The sequence below is a fragment of the Cetorhinus maximus genome, chromosome 1 (assembly GCF_964194155.1).
Source record: "Cetorhinus maximus chromosome 1, sCetMax3.hap1.1, whole genome shotgun sequence".
Lineage (NCBI taxonomy): Eukaryota > Metazoa > Chordata > Chondrichthyes > Lamniformes > Cetorhinidae > Cetorhinus > Cetorhinus maximus.
Genome location: NC_135879.1, coordinates 6,303,450 through 6,315,123, shown reverse-complemented (window position 1 = coordinate 6,315,123; position 11,674 = coordinate 6,303,450). Strand labels below are relative to the sequence as shown.

Here is an 11,674-nt window from a genome sequence, read left to right as displayed (position 1 = left end):
AGAATATTGTGAGCAATTTTGGGCCCTGTATCTCAGGGAGGATGTGTTGGCCCTGGAGAGGGTCCAGAGGAGATTCACGAGAATGATCCCAGGAATGAAAGGCTTAACATATGAGGAACGTTTGAGGACTCTGGGTCTATACTCGATGGAGTTTAGATGGATGAGGGGGGATCTGATTGAAGCTTACAGAATACTGAAAGGCCTGGATAGAGTGGATGTGGGGAAGATGTTTCCATTAGTAGGAGAGACTAGGACCCAAGGGCACAGCCTCAGAGTAAAGGGAAGACCTTTTAGAACAGAGATGAGGAGAAACTTCTTTAGCCAGAGAGTGGTGAATCTATGGAATTCATTGCCACAGAAGGCTGTGGAGGCTAGGTCATTGAGTGTATTTAAGACCGAGATAGATAGGTTCTTGATTGGTAAGGGGATCAAAGGTTAGGGGGAGAAGGCGGGAGAATGGGGTTGAGAAACTTATCAGCCATGATTGAATGGCGGAGCAGACTCGATGGGCCAAATGGCCTAATTTCTGCTCCTATGTCTTATGGTCTTATGGACTGAATAAACTTTGAAAGAAAAACAAGCATTGACTGTAAAAAGCAAATAGTGAGCTAAAAAAAGACTAAAGAACGTAAAATGATTGAAGTAAAACTGGCAAATGTTTGGGAGATTCTTCAATGCTCTGGTACACGCTGGTTCCCGGATGGTGCTGGTAACTGAGGGAATGGAGTGATTGTGGGGATAGCACGGGGACATGGACTGGGTGTAGAGAACATCAGCCATGATCCTTAATGAACAGTGGTGCAGGCTCGAGGGGCCGAATGGCCTACTCCTGCTGCCCTCTCTTAGTGTTTTCATGTCAACCCCCGCGGCTCACTTCAGGCAAATATTTACGGTGGGCTGAACACATTCGTTGGGTGTGAGCATCCCTGGCTTCAGTGACCTCTCCTGGATGACAGGTGATACCTCGCGTGTCACGGAATAACGACTCATAAACTGTTCATTCGGAAAGCCGCAACGGCTCCGATGTTGCGACAGCGTCACCTGCAACGACGGTGGTAACATCACCGGAAATTTGAGCTGGGGCGCAAGCCAATTCTCAACAGTTATCACCTCAAAACGTAGCCCATTCTTTGACCCAAAATCTGTACCAGTTGAAGTGCCGATCAGCAAAAACCGAAAATGATTTGAAAATTAAATTGTGGCATAAATAGAAGCGTCAAAAATTTGCACAGAATATTACCCTTCGTGAACTGGTGATAACCAACTCTGGCATGTCCACATGGAGGCCCCTTCATATTGGGACAACGCTACAATGAAACCTCTGAGATGCAACTTGAATTACGATCTCAAAAAAGCGGAATTTATTCAAAAAATAATCTGAATTCACATAAGCATTGAGGCGTTTGATACAAATGTATGATTTACAATAAAACTTTTATACATATTTTGTCACAACCGCAATTATAATGCATTGATTAAAACACACCGACACACCTCAATATGGCCGCCCAGGCGTCCGGAGATTTGCCTGAAAAGGTGCGCCCTGCGGGCGGCTTTGACGGAATAGAATTCCGGTGGGAATAGAAAAGAAGGGAAAGGACTCTTCGAAACCGCTGCTGAGGAAGATGCACCGTGAGGAATTTGTGTGTCTTTTTTGTTTTCATATCACTACTACTCCCCTTTACCAACGAGCTTGACTTAAAAAATGGCGGAATTGCCACTGAGGGTGATGAAGGGTTAAGGTGGGGGTGGGGTGGGGGGGTGGGGAAATGTCACAAACAGTTTTAAGTCCACATGACTTTAAGCGAGAGAGAGAGAGAGAGAGAGAGAAAAACCAATTCTCAATTGGGAGCCTGTATACAAAAAGAATGTTTCCGTAACAATTTCAACCCTCTGGCACCAGCGCTACTACAAAACAGAAGGGGAGGGCAGAGGCGTTCTTGATATTGGGCCTTGAGCCTTACACTGTAGACACATGGCAAGCAGATTGGCTCTTGTAGAATTGGTGTAATCGCAGAAACCAGGATCGTGAAGAAAGTTTATCCACACATTTGGATAGATAATTCCGTTTCCTAGGAAACCATAAATACCTGTACCAAGCTGCATACAGCCAAGCTGAGAAGGAACAGCAGTAGATAGGTGAGCAGGTGTTAGTCAGACTGTAGCACGATGCTTAAACCTCGCAATAACGTACACAATATTGGAAGGACATTTTCAGAAAGGGCGGCATTAACCCCCCAGCTGATTGGCTGGCGCAAGCCGCCCGCGATTGGTGGGTTTCCGTTCCTGCCTTACTGAACTGGCACGCGCCCCGAGGGTCAGCGCTTTATCTCTGTCGCCAGGGAGACCACCGTCTCATGTCTTCCCATCTCTTCCAGGGCCGCCGCCAGGGAGCTCAGGTTCCCGTCCGGATAGTTCTGGGCTTCCCACAGGTCCAGGATGACCCCGGTCGGGCTGGATTTCGTTGCAAAGTAATTCAGGTAACTGGGCGGAGAAGGAAACAGAAAGAGGCAGCACAGAGGATTAGGAATTATTTGACCTATCGGGAGAGACCAGACAAGCTTGGGTCATCGTTCTCAAGAGGGGAGTAGGTTAATGTGGGAATCTAATAGAGGCATTCAAAACAATGTGGGGTTTTGATGGAGTAAATTAGACGGTTACTATTGGTAGGGATGCTGATTATGAGAGGACACAGGTTTAACCTAACTGGCAAAAGAACCAGGGATGAAGGCAAAATACTGCGGATGCTGGAAATCTGAAACAAAAACAAAAATTGCTGGAAAAACTCAGCAGGTCTGGCAGCGTCTGCGGAGAGAGAGACAGAGTTAATGTTTCGAGTCCTGAAGAGTGAGCTCTGAAATGAGCTCTGAAGGAGAGTCAAGCGGACTCGAAACGTTAACTCCGTCTCTCTCGCCACAGAGGCTGTCAGACCTGCTGAGTTTTTCCAGCACATTTTGTGAAGCGAGGAGATTTATTTTTTTGCCCAGTGAGGTGGGTGTTATGATCTGGAACACTCCGCCTGGATAGGAAGTGGAAACAGGTTCAATAACAAGATTTCAAAAAGGCGATTGAATAAATACTTGAAAAGGGCAAATTTCCAAGGCTGTGGGGGGAAAGGGCAGTGGGGGAGGGGAGTGGGGCTAATCGGATAGCGCTTTCAAAGGGCCGGCACAGCCATGATGGGCAGAATGGCCTCCTTCTGTGCTGTATCATTCTGCCAGGAGTGGGAATTCCTGCTGGCAGGATCAAAAAATGCAATCGGGTAATATCGACTGTGACAGCTTGAGTGACTTGTGTGGGAAATAAGGAAAACCAGCTCCCACTCTAAAGCCAAGTCCAGCCAATGAATTGTGAAGTGTTGTTAAGCATAACATGCCGACCAATCAGCGCACAGCAAGATCTCACAAAAAAAATCCAATTGATTAATTTACAGTTCGCCTGCTTCTGCTCTCCTGGCAGCTTCCCACTCTGACAACCCCAGCCCATCCATAAACACCACTGCCCACGCTCTGCCTCGTACCCAGTCCCACTCACACTGACCACTGGCTCCCGGTCAGCTAACACCTCAATCGTAAAACCCCCATCCCTCTGTGGCCCTGCCCCTCCCTATCTCTGTAATCTCCACCACCCCCCCCCTCCACCCCCCCACCCCCCCACCACCCCCTCCCACCCACGGCCCTCCAGATGTCGGCATTCCTCCATTTCTGGCCTCTGGTGCTGAATTTAAAGCGCTTGACCATTGGCGGCCGTGCCTTCAGTTGTCCGGGGTCCCAAGCTCCGGAATTCCCTCCCTAAACCTCTCCGCCTCTCTGCTTCTTTAAGATGCTTCACAAAGCCTACCGCTTTGATCAGATTTTTGGTCACCTGTCCTAATATCAGGAGGAGGCTCTAGTGAAGGGTCTTGGGGCCATTTTATTACATTCAAGGCTTTAGGTTGTTGTTGTGCGCCTGGAAATTGTGGCCCATTCAACACTGGACAAGAACTCTGACGACAAATGGAAAAATAAACCGTTAAAAGGGAGGACTTGGGACAAAGAGACATTTTGGGTGGGAAGGTGGATGGTGGGGGGGAAACCTTTTCAAAAGGAGAAGTTAAAAAAGAAAGTCTGTTCGGATTGTTAGCCTAATTTGAAGAGCTGCGAGAGAACAGACCCCTCCCAGCAGATGGTACAATTCTGCCATCTCGTGGTAGCATTCTGCTATTACACAGAAACAATTCAGATGGGTCCAAGGCAATTTGGGAGCTTTTGTACATTGTAAGATTCTCATGTGGCTGCGAGTGAGAAGAACTGGATTCACCATGTGTGTGTGTGTGTGTGTGTGTGCGTGTTCATGTGTGTGTGTGTGTGTGTGTGTGTGCGCGCGCGCATGTGTATATGTATGCATGTGTACATGTGCGTATGCACGTGCGTGTGTGCACCTGTGTGTGTGTGTGTGCGCGCCTGTGTGTGTGTATGTGTGCGCCTGTGTGTGTGTATGTATGTGTGCGTGTGTGTGCACCTGTGTGTGTGTGTGCGTGTATGTGTGTGCACCTGTGTGTGTGTGTGTGTGTGTGTATGTGTGTATGTGTGTGTATGTGTGTATGCCATTATTCAATTTGTTTTAAGAGATTTTGATTTCACCTCATCGGATGTGAGGATGGAGAGTAAAAGCAGGGCCCTCTGCATTTGCCTCACTTCATCATTCCAACCACACAAGCGAGCAGTTAATTTCAAAGGGGGGGATAAAATCCTTGAGACACACTGTCCTGTCAAACAGCTCCCAATACTTTTTCACTATTAAAACAAAACCGATCAAGGAAAACGAGATGAAACATTCAATATTTTTAATGCCCCCTAGGATATTTCTCCTGGGTTTTTTCTTGCTGAGGGAGTCGAGCGATTAATCATTGATCCCTGGAAACTCCAGGGCAATCCCGGAGGGTTGGTAACTCTAGCTTGGTTACCCTTCATCGGAGAATCCAGCCGGTTTGTGGAGCAAATAATGGATTGGGTGGGGAAAGGGCTATTGAAAAGCTGTGAAGACACCGAGAGGTTTTCGAATGTCCCATGGTTAAATTAATCTCTTACCTGTCACGTCACTAACACTTACGTAAGTGTATAGCGATTCTGTAAAAGGATGTCTTACTCACTGCACTCCTCTGTTGGAGTCTTCATTTAATCTGTGGCAGGTTTGGATGTGAAGCTAAGTTTGAATTCCTGCTGTGCACCCAGTTCCTGCACCAAGAACACCACAATGTAGCTGCCTCTGGCAGCTCTGTGTGTCTTGGGGAGGCCGAAATGGTGCAGTTTGGCCAATTCTCCTCTTGCGCAGATTAAGCTTTGTCTGTTCAGGACGAATTGGAGCTCAGGGGCATTTGGTGAACTGGCCCCTTGTGGCTGGACTCTGGGGACCAGCTGCTCGATTCAATGAACTGCCAGGCAGGGTGGGCCCCAAGGGCTTTGTCTCCTTCCACAAACCAATATTTTAAAGGGCTCTTTGCTGTCTCAATGTGATGGGCCAGGCGATAGCTCAGTTTATTTAACATCCTACCCTCCTTTCCAAATCTCTCCGAGGCCTTCAAATCTCCTTCAATCCATATCCCAAAGTTTTGCCGAATTCCTCACAGCCAGGTAGGGTTTGCCTCCCCTTTTCCACACCCCACTACGCTGCCCCCTTTCACCCAATCCTAAGACTGGGGTCCCATGAAGTCCATTGAGTCCACCATCCACATCTGCAGGACTGGTAGCCTTTCTCAGAGCAACACAGTCTGATAACTGGTAACTGATGCCCGCTCTTGGTGAGTGCCAACTGTCCCTCGGTGGGTGGCACACCTGCCTCTGGGTTCAAACTTAGGAGGCGGTGGTTTCGAGTTGCCCTCGCTCACACTGCAGTGCGGTGATGAGGGAGTGCTGCACTGTCAGAGCCACCAGAGGACATCTTAAGCAAAGGCCCAGTCCGCCCTCTCAAGCGAATGCAAATGGCCTCCTGGGGCCATTCTGAAGAAGAGCCAGGGAGTTCTTCCCGGCTCCTGTGTGTGGAATCTTGCTGTGTGAAAATCGGTTGCTCTGTTTCCTACATGATAACAGTGGCTGCGCTTCAGAAATGCTTAACGGACCTGCCAAGCAGTGTGGGACATCCTGCAGTCCTGGGAGGTGCTAAATCGAGGCAAGTCTTTCCTTTCCTATTCATTACCTGTGTTGAGGTGCCATCCCTTTTCAAGGCCACTTCGAGAAGCCAAACTGTTTTCCCCACTGACATGTTTCCTTCCGACTCCCTTACCTGTCCAAGCTCAGTTTGTGCGCTAACAGCCTCCAGTCATTGCCTCTGTTGTTCGGAGCGTCCAGGCTGGTGCAGATCTTCTGCCTGATTGAGAAGGGGATTCGGAAAGCACTGCGGCCCATCAAGGTTGTCAAACTGCTGTCCGGTTCCAGCAGCAAACCATCCATCGGCGGGATGTCCTGCAGCACAGAGCGGGGAATCTGTTATTGGCTCATGAACTGTTTCAGCTGGTGTGCCACACTCAGCACGATTCAACACACGGTTAGAGCTGAGGGAAACATGCACACGACCAGCTTTATACAGCGGGAACCCTAACGCCCACATCACAACCGTGAAGGGGGCACCTTAAAAACAACCGACTGAACGTAGCAACAACTTGCCTTTATATAGCGCCTTTATGTCGCAAAATATCCCAAAGCACCTCACTGGAGGTTTATCACTCAGAATTTAACACTTGAGTCACCCCACAGTGGGGGAGCTGAAAGTTTGGTCTAAGGAACAGGTTTAAAGGAGGAGAGAGAGAGCTGGAGGGGCGAATGGTTTTAAGGAGGGAATTCCACAGCTTAGGACCGAGGCAGCTGAAGGCACGGCCGCCCATGGGGTGGAGCGATGGAGACCGGAGATGCGCGGGAGGCCGGAATTGAAGGAGGGCGGAGGTCTCGGACGATTGCAACACGGGACAAATTTTGAGAGGGGCGGAGCAGCAAAGGCCATGGGGGGATTTGAGAACAGGGATGAGCATTTGAAAACGGAAGCGTCACTCTCAGACCGTGAAGGGGAACCTGGGGCAAGTTAGGATTTGGGCTCCAGGAATCTCTTAAGTGAAACATGGAGAGTTGGCTGGCCTAGAGGGAGAGGTGGTGGCCTAGAGGGAGAGGTGGTGGCCTAGAGGGAGAGGTGGTGGCCTAGAGGGAGAGGTGGTGGCCTAGAGGGTGAGGTGGTGGCCTAGAGGGTGAGGTGGTGGCCTAGAGGGAGAGGTGGTGGCCTAGAGGGAGAGGTGGTGGCCTAGAGGGTGAGGTGGTGGCCTAGAGGGTGAGGTGGTGGCCTAGAGGGAGAGGTGGTGGCCTAGAGGGAGAGGTGGTGGCCTAGAGGGAGAGGTGGTGGCCTAGAGGGTGAGGTGGTGGCCTAGAGGGTGAGGTGGTGGCCTAGAGGGAGAGGTGGTGGCCTAGAGGGTGAGGTGGTGGCCTAGAGGGAGAGGTAGTGGCCCAGCAGTATTGGCCCTGACCAGTACTCCAAAGGCCCAGGGTAATGCTCGGTGGGGGGACCCAGATTAGAATCCTACCTGGCGAAATTTGAATTCAGTAAATATCTGGGCCAGAATTTTTAGCTCGTTGGGTGGGCCCAACCCGGCCGAATATAAAATGACATTGGGCGAGCGTCCTGAGGTCACGCGCGATATTTCGGTGGCGGGTGCACAGCCGACAATTAAAAGGCCTGTTAAGGCCACTAAGGTTATCACTGAAAGAAATTTTTCACCGTCCGTCCAACCTTCCGGCTGTCGGGCGGGAGAAACGGCCGAGCGGCCTCTGCATTTTTCAGGAAATCTCCATCCACGGGAGGGATAAACTTTCCAACAGCAAATAAAAATAAAATTAGAGTTTTAACATTTCACTTATAACCTGTCCCTGTTCAACTGTCACAGAGTCACCGGAGGGCACACGTTTTAGAACATTTTTAAAATCTTTATTTTTAATGTTCTAAACTCGTCATCTCCCTGAGGCAGCTCCGAGCACCTCAGGGAGCTTTCCCCACCCGAACTTGTGTTCTTGCCCTCCTCCCCCCCACTCCCCTCCCCTCCCCCCAACTCCCCTCCCCACTCCCCCCACTCTCCTTCCCCCCAACTCCCCCCCCACTCCCTTCCCCCCCACTCCTCCCTCCACTCCCCTCCCCCCCACTCCCTTCCCCCCCACTCCTCCCCCCACTCCCCTCCCCCCCACTCCCCTCCCCCCAACTCCCCCCCCACTCCCCTCCCCCCCACTCCCTTCACCCCCCACTCCTCCCCTCAACTCCCCCCCACTCCACTCCCCCCCACTCCCCTCCCCCCACTCCCCTTCCCCCTAACTCCCCCCCCACTCCCTTCCCCCCCACTCCCCTCCCCCACTCCCCTTCCCCCCCACTCCCCTCCCCCCACTCCCCTCCCCCCAACTCCCCCCCCACTCCCTTCCCCCCCACTCCCCTCCCCCCACTCCCCTTCCTCCCCACTCCCCTCCCCCACTCCCCTCCCCCACTCCCTTCCCCCCCACTCCCCTCCCCCCACTCCCCTTCCCCCCCACTCCCCTCCTCCCACTCCCCTTCCCCCACTCCCCTCCCCCAGGCACTGCTAAACGCTGCCACGCGCGACTCACGCTGGGTGGGCCTTAGTTGGTCCCGATCGTGGGCAGCAGTCGGCTTCCTGACCACCCCCCGCCCACCCTCACCCACCCCCACCCGCCCCCGCCCACCCCCGCCAAGCCCACCTGACCCCATCCACCCCCTCCTGACCCCACCACCCCCACCCCCACCCGCCCTCACCCACCCCCGCCAAGCCCGCCTGACCCCACCCACCCCCACCCAACGAGTGGAAAACCCTCCCCCTGGAATTGAAAGTCTGGAGGTGACTGTGAGACCCATTGTCGATTGTGGTAAAAACCCACCTGGTTCACTCACTAATGTCTTTCAGGGAAGGAAATCTGCTGTGTTTACCTGGTCTGACCTACACATGACTCCAGACCCACAGCGATGGGGTTGACTCTTAAATGCCCTTTGAACAAGGGCAATTGTGTGTGTGGTGGTGGTGGGTGGGGGGGGTAATAAATATTGACCAAGCCGGCGACACCCACATCCCACAAACAAATAATAAAAAATCACTGCTCTTTATTTCAGGCCACGTCTCGGTACAATCACATGTTATTCTCTACCTGGTGTACAGTTCCCTAGAGGAGAGGCCCTCCCAGTGAGGAGCACGTGTCAGGGATCAGCCCTCAGAAAGGATCATCGCACCTCAATGGATTCACAATCCATCCTTTATTAATTCAAAATAACTTAACAGCCAATTCGATCAGCGTCGCTCAGACATCAGCCGATTCTTTCAGTGAGGGGCCAGAAGCCCTTTTAATACTTGCCGCAAGTCTCCTTACCCTGTGACAAAGGTCGGGGAAAGTGCTAGAAGCGGTTAGCGGTACAGAACTTGGCAGCTCCTCATAACCCATCTGCACAATAAAACCACCAGCCGGGGTTGCGCAGAGGTCAGAGACGACTTCAATGGAAGTTTCTAGAAAACGTGTGTTTCGGGAGTGGGAGTACATCAGACAAACATATTCGAGTTCAAATAAAAGTATAATTTCCTCTGCCTTTGATCACAGTTTAATGGTCTCCTATTAATCTTTTGTTTAACCAAAAGTTGGGACTGGGATTTTTACAGATGCCTTGGCAGCTTGTCAAGGGCATCTTCACCACATTAAAAGGCTGGAGGTCGCGTAACTAAAACCGACTCTGTGTAGAGACCCAAACGCTGATTCCTGAAGGTACCGACTAGGCCCCCTTTCTGGTCACTCTCGTAGTCAGGAGGAAAGGCTCCTTGTTTGACACTGGGCCAGGCAGCTGACCTCCTGTGACCACCCGATCCAGACCAAGACACTTCCTGACTCTCTGGGTCATGAGCCCAGGGAGGAAGAAAGGGAGAAAGGTCAGAATCTTCGGCTCGGCGAGCTGGCCGAGGTGTACAGTGACGCGCGGTGAGGTCAGGCCTGCGTCCCAGGGTCACCGCGCGACATTCCGATCTTCAGTTCGACAGGCGCGCACCAGAATCGGCTGCGCGCCCGCCGTGCTGTCAAAGGCCTGTTATAGTCATTTAAATATCAATTAAAATAATTAACAGGGCTGCCCGTCCAACATTAACATTGTCGGGCAGGCGAAGAGCCCAGGCGGCCTTCGCATTTTTCACGAAACCTCATCCACGGGCGGGACGAGGTTTCATGAAGGTTTTTAAACTTTAATTAAAATTTTTAATAAAATTCATAGACGTGTCCCAGCTCATGTGACACGAGGGGACATGTCTGAAAATGTTTTTTTTTCTATATTTATGTTGTTAATAATGAAATTAAACTCCCTGAGGCAGCTCCCGCTCAGCCCCACTGATGGGGAGAAAATTCTCCCCAAAGCGTTTGCATTTATATAGCACCTTTCACTACCTCAGGATGTCTCAAAACCTTCTACCGCCCATGAAGTGCTTCTGAAGTGTCGTCACTGTGGGGCTGCAGGAAACACAGCTGTCAAGTTGCGCACAGCAAGCTCCCACAAACAGCAATGTGATAACGGCTAGATCCTTCTGTTTTATGTCGAGCATAAATATTGGCCAGGACACCGGGAGTAACACCCACGCTCTTCTTCAACATACTGGCTGTAGGACCTTTGACGTCTACCAAGATGGTAGGCAGGACGTCACTTTAACATCTCACCTGGCAGGCAGCGGGCCGGATTGTCACAGAGTCTGGACCTTTAACAAATGGCGGACAGGCCCCGATTCCGGGATCCCCACCCTCATTCCCTGCACCCCCAATTTTCACTGGTGTCTGGAGAATTCCCAACCCGGCAGACTCCACTATGGGGGGGGTCAGCATCTCCTGGCCCAACACAATACTTGAGCAGTTGGGCCGATTTCTCATGGACTCGTGGAGTTCCTGGTCTCTCAGAGTTGCTGCCAACCACAGTCTTGAGGCGGGGACCTTTTGAAATATAACTTCATAAAGGTGTTACCCATGGCCCCCCAACCCCCCTTCCAACTCACGCCTCCCCCCCACCAACCTCCAATGGCCACCTATACAGTCCAAACGACAATACTGTTCCTAGTTTGAACAATCAGCTGGGGTTGTTATAAGACAGATGACCGTAGGGTCAAACTTTGGCTCAACTTTAAACCCAAACTGGGAGGAGTTTTCCACTCTCTTGCAGTGCAATATTCTTCCGTTTCCTACATTACAACAGCAACTAGACTTCAAAAGTACTTCATTGTCGGTAAGGCGCCTTGGACATCATAAGGTTGTGAAAGGTGCTATCTGAATGCATCATGTTATCTATTTATTGTTCGTTGATTTGCTTGACTTTTTCCTTTCCATTCATTCCTACGCATAAATGATCTGATTGCCAATTAGTGAAAATATTGGCCGGTTTTATGCTCATGGTTATCCTTGCCTTGCAGTGGCTGGGAGCCGTGAGTAGATTGACACATCCTCAAAAGGTGCTTCACATAAACAGAGAAACGCCAACTCCTCAGCACAGGCCAGGTTCAGTAGGAGGTCTCAGGACTGAAAGGGCAGCGTGGTAACACAATGGTAACACAGCGCGCCAGCAATTGCCATGACAAATGACGTGTTGCCTATCACACTGGCCAGCTGGTCAGGGTCAGTACACGCGAGAACACCACAGGGCACATGGG

At 51.1% G+C, this 11,674-nt stretch overlaps 1 protein-coding gene across 1 annotated transcript in view; it reads right to left on the bottom strand.

Moving 5' to 3' along the window:
* Positions 1–1,340: 1,340 nt before the first annotated feature.
* LOC144698978 (netrin receptor UNC5C-like) overlaps positions 1,341–11,674 on the bottom strand; it is a 328,929-nt gene continuing 318,595 nt past the window's right edge. The window contains exons 16-17 of the mRNA XM_078570534.1: positions 6,262–6,440; positions 1,341–2,484 (exon numbers count right to left, since the gene is read on the bottom strand). Coding sequence (XP_078426660.1) covers positions 2,319–2,484; positions 6,262–6,440 — 345 coding nt within the window. The 3' untranslated portion in view covers positions 1,341–2,318. The remainder of the gene's footprint in view (positions 2,485–6,261; positions 6,441–11,674) is intronic.